Source organism: Montipora foliosa, chromosome 13 (assembly GCF_036669935.1).
Source record: "Montipora foliosa isolate CH-2021 chromosome 13, ASM3666993v2, whole genome shotgun sequence".
Taxonomy (NCBI): Eukaryota; Metazoa; Cnidaria; class Anthozoa; order Scleractinia; family Acroporidae; genus Montipora; species Montipora foliosa.
Window position 1 is genome coordinate 34141017 of NC_090881.1, and position 9591 is coordinate 34150607.

A 9591-nucleotide genomic window follows, 5' to 3' on the forward strand; every position below is an offset into this window, starting at 1 on the left:
TGAAGAAGCAACTCGTAAACGCAAACCCCCGCATTTTCTTTTGGCAGGGAGACCATTCACACTCGCGCACCGTCATCTCACCCTCTGAAAGCTTCGAAGATTTCAAGCTGTTACATCGTGGTGATGCCAGCATACATGAGAAGCCTGAGAGTAGAAACAAAAGAGCGCTACTATGGATGATGGTGTTTGGTAAAGTATTACATACCGTGAGTGATGGCCTTGCAATTGGAGCATCTTTCGCCAGCTCTGTAGCAGAAGGGTTAAGCACATCACTTGCAGTACTGATCCACGAAATTCCGCACGGAGTTGGTATGTACACTGGACTTCTAAAATGTTCGTTCTTCCTCGGATTGCTAGTCGTCTCGTAAAAGGGTCAAAATAGGCGCAAATAAATTTGGAAGGACTAACTCTACAACTCCTTCAAATTAATACACTTCGAAGATGATCTATACTCCTTTAGAAGAATGCGAAGGATTATCATACATTTCTTTGCAAACTGACAGGTCTGGCCGGCCAGTTTTGACAAAAAGAAAGCGCCCTTAGTAAAATTAGTTTGCCGGGGATAACATTCATCAATTCCTTTTCTATATTCTTCATTCACTTACTTCAAATGCTATTTTTTCTTTAGGTACATTTGTTATTTTCGTGTCCTGTGGAGTCGTCGCTAAAAACGCTCTCTGCCTTCTTTCCCTCTGTTATATCATCTCCTATGTGGGCGTGGTCGTTGGCGCTGTACTCGGCGCCAGTTTTAATCTGTCTGGTTGGATATTTGCTGTCATCGCTGGCATGTTTCTTTTCCTTGCCCTGGCAGAGATGGTGAGTGGGGCAAAAGAACACGGCTTCTTTAGACGAACGGACTTAATTTCATAATTTTTTATTGACAATCGATTGATCGCCTTCCGTCTTGATTGATGATCCAATTTATGTTTTACTTTTGTACAACGAAAAACTTGAGCAAAATGGTGAATTCTGAGCTTGCGCAATCCAAACGGAAACTAAAAAAGACCATAACGCATGCGTAAAAGCCACCCCTCTATTTCCGGAAATTCAAACAGATTAATTGGTCTCCGGTTTACCTTTCAATCAAAGACTATTCAAGAGAAGAAGAATGAAACTTTGGGCATTTGTGCACTAAAGTTTCGTTTAAGCAAGTTTGTCATGGTTTGTCGCGTAGTACTCTCCTGACTCGCTGCACGTGCCTCTTTTTTTCGTTTAGATCCCGGAGATGTCTGCTTCTTTATTACTTAAATCAGAAGACAGGCGATGCTTCGTATTACTTCAAAACGTGGGACTTGTTCTTGGATTCAGTATCATGATGGCCCTGGCGGCTTTTGAAGATAAAATTAGGGGAGTTTTACACTAGCTAATTTTTCATCGTTTCAAAGGGTTTTGGCTAAAAGGGATGACTCAAAAGTACCTTCTTGAGCCCACGGTGCACCAAACCCAGGAGATCATGTTGTCAATGTTGTCATATGTTGTCAAAATATGTTGTCACTTACAGCAACTGCTGACCGGAAGAAGGTCCTGTCAAATCATCATTTTTAACCGCCACCGTTCCAAAGAGACTATGCATTGTTGATCAGTCGAAAGTAATGACGTCATTTTTATAAAAAAACGTTTTCAGAAGCCTCGGTTTAATTTAACCGACTTGTATTATCTTGTTTCCTTAAGTAAAATTACAACTTTGTTCGCCTCGACGTTCTATTTCGAGAATATTCTATTTCGGTGATATTTCCATCGAAATACGACAAAAACACTTTCTTGGCGCACTAATTGTTTTAACAAGAAGAGGATGTAATTTGTTAATTTCATTACTTATAAGCTTTTTATCATGCTTTAATTTGTACAGGATATATACGTTTGATAGAACTGTAAATATTCTAAGTTGTTTGTATGCAAACATTGCACAGACCTTTAACGAATTCACACAGTGGAAGTTAATGAGTTATTTAGACTTTGGATGGTCCATTAGAATCACGTGACTCAGAATAAAAAAGACGGAACAGGTTTCTGCCTTTAACTCGTGCCAGGCGCAATCCGAGAGAACACCTGCGGCTCACTAGGTCCCAGGCTGCTTGCTGATTCGTCGTGCGTTCATTGAGTCCTGACAAAAAAAAGCGTAGAATTTATACAAAATGACACGGAGAGAAATCAACTGTAGCTTCCACGGAGTATTGTAGCAGCTCTCGGAACCAGGGTTTTGGCATTGAAGCAGATTCTGTACTTTTTAAAGTCCAAATCATTGTTCCTGTTCTTCAGCCTTTGTTTCGGTTTGGTCGGTAAGTCAATCATATTGAACCCTACAAGAGCTGCCATATGACCTTTCACATAATCCATTCTTGCCTTGCACTGTTTGAGTGCAAATTCATCGGTTTTTTTAATATGACGTTACGCTGGGCAGCCAGATGGTGCACATTAAGATTATGTTAATAAACCCCATTTTAACAGTTGATCGATAAAACCATTGGATAAATGGGAGAAAAAAGGTTTAAAAACTCGGAAGATAACTGCAACAGCTTTAAATGGTGAACCAAGTTTGTTGGTGACTTACAGATGATGTAACACAAACTGTAATAACTTTTCAGTTTAGGAAAATGTATGAAGCGTCATAAACTGGAAGTGCGGATATGAAACGCCGGTCTTGCTAAGGAAACATCACCGCTTTTAAGGAAGCAACTTTAAGCAGTTAAATCTTATCCGAAGCAGCTTAAATTGCTTCCATAAGAATCGTCCTTATCATGCCTTGCTTTCCATTTTGATATAGTTTAGGCCCGTTTTAAACGTCGCATTTCACATGTGCCGAATCTAACGCAAATGAGAAAAATCTAATGTTTACGCTTATTTGCGTCACATTCGGCACATGTGAAATGCGACGTTTGAAACGGGCCTTAGCACCAGGGGAAGCTCAGTCGTTAAGTTCGCAAGTTTCAAAGCTGGAGTTCTTCCGATAAAATACTCGTAGCAATGAAATAGAGAACTGAATGACAAGAGGGATAAAAGGTCGCATTGTTGGGTTTCAATGATAACAGGCTTTTTATGATAAACATCTTAAGTAACCAGGGACTGTTACTGAAAGTGAACCAAAGGAATAGGCCATTTTCCAGTTCGAAGCCTGCCTCCTTTTCAAAGCGAGTCTAAGTGCAAAGTTTTTGTGATGGTAATTAGTTCTACTTTAGAGTGGTTTTCAATTGAGTGTCGAAAGTAATTAGCAAATTGCTTTGGTTTATGATTAGTTCACTCAGTGATTGGTTCAAAGTTCTCGCGCCACCTTTTCAACCAATCAGAAGTGAAACCAAAACAAATCGTGGCTCGCGCGTGCACATTTTCCCGCGCTTTGTGTCGGCTACGTGTAATTACTTTGAGTTTTGATTGGTTTAACGGATTGTCTCCGTCCTTTTTGATTGGCCAAAGTAATTACTTTGGTTTTGGTTTTACGACACTCATTTGAAAACCGCTCTAAGTATGAATGAAAACTAATTTTCATGAGAAAAACGTTGCGGTTAGTTTCGCTTTGAAGAGGAGACAGACATGAACTCGCAAATGGTCAATTTTAACTCACCTCCAATCCTATCCCAGTCCCACTTATACATGCCAATCATTTGGTATCCATGACTATCCCACGATCCCTTTGGATTATCGGGGTATGCTCCGCAATCGAGAGCATACAAGACAGGCGCATATATCATCTCTCCCGCAATGGAGTGCTAAAGTCAAAGAAGTGACAAAGTTAGAAGAAAGAATCAGTGATCAAGGAAAAGCTTCTTACCGTTGCAGAAGGGTTTTCAATTATGCATGCACGGGTCACCTGACTGTCGGAGGTAGGGTAGAGGATTACCTCAAATCGAGAGCCAGTAAGAGCCATTCTCACAATCGTCTCCAGGTATGAGCCGCTTGGCCCCTTCAGCTGCAAAAGGCCTTGTAACTGGTCCTCTTTCTTAGTTTCCAGCGGCAAGGAGAGCCAAACGCCAACCTCGACCACAAAACGTCCCTCATTGTCGGTAATATCTAGACCCCGAGAAAGAGCCTTTTTCTCAACCTCGTTCCCAGAGCTTTTCCCTATCTTTGGGAACGAGGTTGGCTTTTTGCTCGGCAACGATGAACATAATGACTTACCTTCCGGCAATCTTCAAAAATAGAGGCTGGTAAGTCCATGTGAACTTCAGCAGTGAGGACAACATGTGTCGGATCTTGTATTGATTTAATTCCATGATTAATAGCACGAGCCCAGGAGAATTCTCCTTCTAACTCGTAAACAATATAGTTCTGTAACAAGCTCTCCTTAAGAATGCTCTCAATATCTATTCCTGATTTCCCAGAATGCACGACTACCAGGCGAAAGTCTACCTCAAGGTTTTCCTCGAAAATTCTTTGAAGTTTTTCTAGGAATCGATGTAACCGCTGACCTTCATGATTCACAGCTACGATCAAATGAAGGAAAGCTTCTTTGCTCCAACCCAGGACCTTCGGATAACAAAGCTGGGAGACTTCTCCAGGCGCTTTCTCATCTTTATCGTTTTTCAAGTAAACGTATTCAATTACTCTTTCAGTATAGTCCAGTCCATCACCAGCCAACTCGAGTTCCAAAATATACAGACCTGAGTCGTTAGCATCGATTCGCTGGAAACGCGCAAGGTTAAAAAGTCTTGTAATGGTATATTTTCTAATAAACAGAAAAAGGTAGAAAATGTTTATGGGCCACTGGAGTGTATCAAATAACTTCTTTCGGTGTAAACTAGGATTCTCATCGAACAGAAATATTATAGATGAAAATCGAGTTGATTTCAATAGGTTTGGAAAATGATCTTAAGATCGATTTTGTTATGCATTATATACTGATTTCAAGATATCTCTTGTCACAGTGGCGTCTAATCGAGGGTTAGAGCAAAGTAGACTCGTTTCCACGAGTTTTCCCGCGTTTAGCCCCGGCTGCATTTATCTCCTCTGCGGTGTGATTGGCTAATTTGCTTGCCTGCGACTGTGACATTGGCAACATTACTTTTAGTTTTTCGGCACTCGCCGGAGTAAAACCTTGAACAAATTATTGTGAAATACGAGACAATAGAGAGGTTAAGCATCACGTTTAAGGCTCGTTTATACGGTTTCAACATTTGACCAACATTCTTTCAACAAACGTTGAACGGATTTTGGGCAAATGTTAGACGCAAAAAAAAAAATGTGGAGAGGCTGTTCAAACCTTTCCAACATTGCGCCAACAAAAGAACCAACACATTCGCGAAATTTGATTGCGAGGGACTAAGAACTAGAAACCAGTCTCTCTCGTCCAGATAAACTACGCCATATTGACTTTTGCGGCCTGCTGTGAGCATGCGTGAGTTCTACCGCTGTTGAACAGAGTGTTCAAACGGCTTCAAGACCATTCAAAATTCTCGAGAACAAAGGAAAAGTTGAATCGATGTTGAATGAAAGCTTAAATCGATTTAAACTTTTCATTCAACACGCTTTCCACAAGCTTTCAACATTTTTGACGCTTTCAGCAATGTTGGACGACCCGTTTAAACGCACCGAACAATTGTTTCAACAAAGTGTTGAACGCATTTTGAAGCAAATGTTCAAAACGTTTAAACGGGGCTTGACATAAAACGGCAAACGTCGGCTTGCCGTTTTACGTTTCACGTAAAATAGAGAGAAGGTTGTGACTTTATCTTCGCGTGACCCACGGAAACTCGAGTTTTTGGTTACTAAAAGCAAAAACAAAAATTCGGAGTCTTTCTAAACATTGCTTGTAAAAGAAAGACGCTATTTAAAATGAAAATCCTTACCGGTCAAATTTTGAGAGTTTCGATGAAGCTGTTTTTTCGGTTATGAATGATCTCATGTAGAGGAAAACGAGAAAAGAATTTCACGTATACGGAAAACGCAAAAATGCCTTACGGCAAGCGGCCGCCGGCAAACGTAGAAAATGAAGCGAAAATCACGGTCACGTAGTCACTTTTGCCGTTTGCGTTTCACGTTCACGGGATGCTGAATCTCTCTAATGATATATGTATAAGATTGACTCTTACTTGGGAAAAATTCTCTCGAGTCCCTCCATGAAAAGATCAACAATCTTTTTGGCTTCCTTGCTTTCTCTCCAATTCGCGTCTTCTGCGTTCGTTACTACGGTAACTTCCTCGACATCCGGGATGGTATGGGCTGTTTTGAGTCCAGTTGAGATCGGGAGAACGTTGTCACAAACCGGAAGGGTGCGCTTTACTATTCCTTCCGTTAGGAATGCTACAAGATAGAAATTTGTCGTCTTAAAAGCAACAGGTTGGCTGGCTTCATTCTTTGCCTCGTTAAACTTGGATGTTTGTCGAAAATTAGTCGAATGCGAAATATATTCCGATGTAATAAGCTCCAAATAATGCTTCCCAGGACGGATCCAATGTAATTCCACAAAATCAGCTTCCAAACCTTGAATATGGATTATTTCCAGTGGGTATCTGTTCCCTTTTTCCAAGAGAAAATCCTCGCTTATTTGAGATTCGAAGCGAATTTCTCCGATGGAGGCGCTCCCTATTCTATCCCGAGATGCAACGCTCGCCGCAAGCCTCAAACTTCCCAGGCTTCCATTGGTGCCGATCCAAAACTCCGAACCATCGTCAGAATACAGGACAAACTTGTAGTAACCTGTTTCCTCAGGCTTTAAATAGCCTATTATGCGTTGGCCGAAGTTGTTTTGATCAAGTTTCGCTCTTGTTTCGGAAATAAAATAGGATTCTTCTGAAAATCGCGGAAAGAACGGCGAGTTTACTAAGTCTGATAACTTACCGCCACAAATATCACGCCAAACTTGCACGGCTAATTTGCCATTCACAACGTTATCATCGGCATAATGAAGCCCAGGTGAGCTTGTTTGGAAATCCTCCGCTGTCTTCAAATCGCTTTTATTAGCTACGCTCAAATACTTTTTTTTCAGCTGAAGGTAGATGATTAACAATCCGAAAACGGAGAAGACAGTGAAAATAGCGTCAATGATTCGCCTCAATTTCCTAACTTTTAAAGTTCGCATTGTATCCTTCTTCATGCATATGAAAATAAATTGCTAAAAAAAAAATGCAAGTTAAGTAAAACAATTATCTCGGCGTGTACAAACTTATTCTCCAAGTCACTGTGGTGCTGATTAGGAAAAAAGACTTCAAATGAATCCAACTTCCTTAAGAAGGATAAATTTTGCTATCCTCTCGGAAAGGTTGCTTTCAACAATAGATGTTAAATTTATCCGAGCGTACGTTGCCAAAGTTTACATGGCAACGAAGACTCTCAAGAAGGAATTTTCAAGCGCAGACAACTTTTGTTCTCAGGGACGAAAAGAAAGGAATTAATTTAGCAGTTGAATTGTCCAAAAATATGAAAAAAGTCAAATTAAAAATAAAACAAAAATGTTAAAGTTGTATTGGTATATACCAGAAACCCATAAGGGTTGAAACGTGTTACGCGCGTTCACAGCTTCCGAATATTCAGTGCTAAGTACCATATTTGGAAACCCCTCGCTCCAGTCAATTTCGCGCGAGAACATTGGTGATATTGCGTAATGGTGTTCTTGCGAACTGATTGGTTAGATGTTTCTCTCTTGTTGTTCCAAATATGGTACTTAGCAAATTGAATATTCAGAAGCTTGTTTCCCAGCACACAAGGGGCCGTTACACGTTTCAACCCTTATGGGTTTCTGTATATACCCATTGTTATATGCTATATTAAGCATACAATTTTTCTCATTAAACCCGCCGTTGAATTTTAAACAGTTTGTTTAAGTTTCCTGTAAATTTCCAACAAAGCCAGTTTATTAAACTTTTTTCTGCATATTAAGTATTATTCATTGAATTCCACGCCATAAAACAGCTTCGACCCCACCCTACTGAACTTCAAAGTTCTATCGAAGACATAATACTAGGCAAAGACTTAATCTGTCGACTTCTTTCAATTTCCATCTTTTTAAAAAACATTACAGTGTGAACAGGAAATATTTTCTGCTTTCCTGGAGAGCACTTAACAAATTTAATTATTAAGGGTTTATTTTTAAGATTCGTTGTTGTTTGTTAGCACAGAGCTGGAGCGCTGATCTTGTAAAGCACGCGCCGGGAGTTCGAATCTCCCAGAAGGCTCGGTCAAGTCTAAAGTTTTTACTTCCGTTTAGACCAGTTTTTGCAATTTCAAGATCTCAAATTTCTAACATCAATTCTTGGTTTGCATCCACGTGATGAGAAGGCCATGTTGGTGTAAAAAACAATAGAAAATGGCCCCACAAGTTTTGCATAATAATAGAGTCAAATTCCCAAAAAGACGTTTTACTGCATTGTTCTGTATACCAGCATGGCTGCCGTGACGTCAGATGCCAACCATCAATTGTCATTTAGACAGGCGATTTTTATCCTGTCATTTTTGGGATGTGATTTGCTGTGGATTTAGCAGTGTGGCCCGGTGGTTAGGGTCGGTTTGCCTTGAGGTCCCGTGATCCCGGGTTCAAAACACGTTCACGTTGTTCCTCAGTGGTAGTCCATGGTTCAACTTCTCAACTGCACTTGTAAATAGCCAACTAACTTGCCTCCGGCCAGTTGGGATTCTTAACAGTTGTTGTTGAATGTTCTGGTCGGTCTGATTGCCTGTCATTGGCCCTGAAAATCCCCAATGGGGAGTGTTAAGTCTGCATTGTCAGTCGTTCTTACACCTGAGTGTGTATGAAAAGGGTTAGGGTTACTACTTTTTGGCGTTATCAATGCCGTAGCCGTCGTCGTTTCTTAAACTCCCTAATTAATGCCGAGAATACCGGATCACAGCTCTCCTTGTTGACTACGTGGCGAAGCAATGGTCTCTTTCTTGCAATTTCCACGGACCATTTTAGAACCAGTACAACCCCAAATGCAAAATATTTTATGTTTCTATAAGAGCACCTAGCAATTAAAATGTTTAAATGACTTAAATTTGATTTTTGAGTCCTTGTGCCTTGTTAGCTCAGTAGGAGAGCACTGGTCTCGTAAACCAGGGGTCGAGTGTTCGAACCTCTCACAAGGCTAAAGAAGGCTTTTTTCCTTCCTTCGAAACTGATTAAAAGTCCCAAATTTCTCAACTGAAGAAACCTTGTTAATGAAATGGGGATTGTTTATTCTTTCACTTCTTGGCAAAGTTGAGGTTAGTCGTCCTCAAACCTGAATTTGTGAAACAGAGTTCTTTCACTACTCTTTCTTACATTACATTTTATCCCAGTGACAAAACAACTGATAGCTTGCCTTGTTAGCTCAGTGGGAGAGCACTGGTCTCGTAAACCAGGGGTCGAGAGTTCGAACCTCTCACAAGGCTGAAGAAGGATTTTTTCCTTCCTTCGAAACTGGTTTTACAGATTAAAAGTCGCAAATTTCTCAACTGAAGAAACCTTGTTAATGAAATGGGGATTGTCTATTCTTTCACTTCTTGGCATAGTTTAGGTAAGTCGTCCTCAATCTCTAAATATTTGAAACGGAGTTCTTTCACTACTTTTTCTTACATTGCATTTTATCCCAGTGACAAAACAACCGATAGCTTGCCTTGTTAGCTCAGTGGGAGAGCACTGGTCTCGTAAACCAGGGGTCGAGAGTTCGAACCTCTCACAAGGCT

At 40.5% G+C, this 9591-nt stretch overlaps 2 protein-coding genes and 3 non-coding genes across 5 annotated transcripts in view; 4 read left to right on the forward strand and 1 right to left on the reverse strand.

Annotated features, from left to right (window-relative positions):
* LOC137983120 (zinc transporter ZIP4-like) overlaps nt 1-1413 on the forward strand; it is a 7492-nt gene extending 6079 nt beyond the window's left edge. Inside the window, exons 4-6 of the mRNA XM_068830303.1 lie at nt 48-309; nt 629-816; nt 1217-1413. Coding sequence (XP_068686404.1) covers nt 48-309; nt 629-816; nt 1217-1363 — 597 coding nt within the window. The 3' untranslated portion in view covers nt 1364-1413. The remainder of the gene's footprint in view (nt 1-47; nt 310-628; nt 817-1216) is intronic.
* A 136-nt stretch (nt 1414-1549) lies between these two features.
* LOC137983118 (uncharacterized) lies at nt 1550-7245 on the reverse strand. The gene is made up of 4 exons (XM_068830301.1): nt 6024-7245; nt 4114-4660; nt 3560-3704; nt 1550-2104 (listed from the first exon to the last, which is right to left on the reverse strand). Exons 1-4 carry the CDS (start codon nt 7025-7027, stop codon nt 1950-1952), a joined length of 1851 nt encoding a protein of 616 aa, XP_068686402.1. The 5' UTR covers nt 7028-7245; the 3' UTR covers nt 1550-1949.
* Nucleotides 7246-8941: 1696 nt separating this feature from the next.
* Nucleotides 8942-9013, forward strand: Trnat-cgu (transfer RNA threonine (anticodon CGU)). Its single transcript has one exon. It is a non-coding gene; the product is annotated as a tRNA-Thr (tRNA).
* Nucleotides 9014-9225: 212 nt separating this feature from the next.
* Nucleotides 9226-9297, forward strand: Trnat-cgu (transfer RNA threonine (anticodon CGU)). Its single transcript has one exon. It is a non-coding gene; the product is annotated as a tRNA-Thr (tRNA).
* Nucleotides 9298-9519: 222 nt separating this feature from the next.
* Trnat-cgu (transfer RNA threonine (anticodon CGU)) lies at nt 9520-9591 on the forward strand. The gene has a single exon. It is a non-coding gene; the product is annotated as a tRNA-Thr (tRNA).

Excerpts from the sequence above, each read along its gene's own strand:
- LOC137983118 (XM_068830301.1), bottom strand. The coding sequence starts at position 7,027 with ATGAAGAAGGATACAATGCGAACTTTAAAAGTTAGGAAATTGAGGCGA. Across the intron at positions 3,705-4,113 it reads TTTTTGAAGATTGCCGGAAG|CACTCCATTGCGGGAGAGAT; the intron begins GTAAGTCATTAT and ends CTTTGACTTTAG. Across the intron at positions 2,105-3,559 it reads GGACTGGGATAGGATTGGAG|GACTCAATGAACGCACGACG; the intron begins GTGAGTTAAAAT and ends TTTTTTTGTCAG.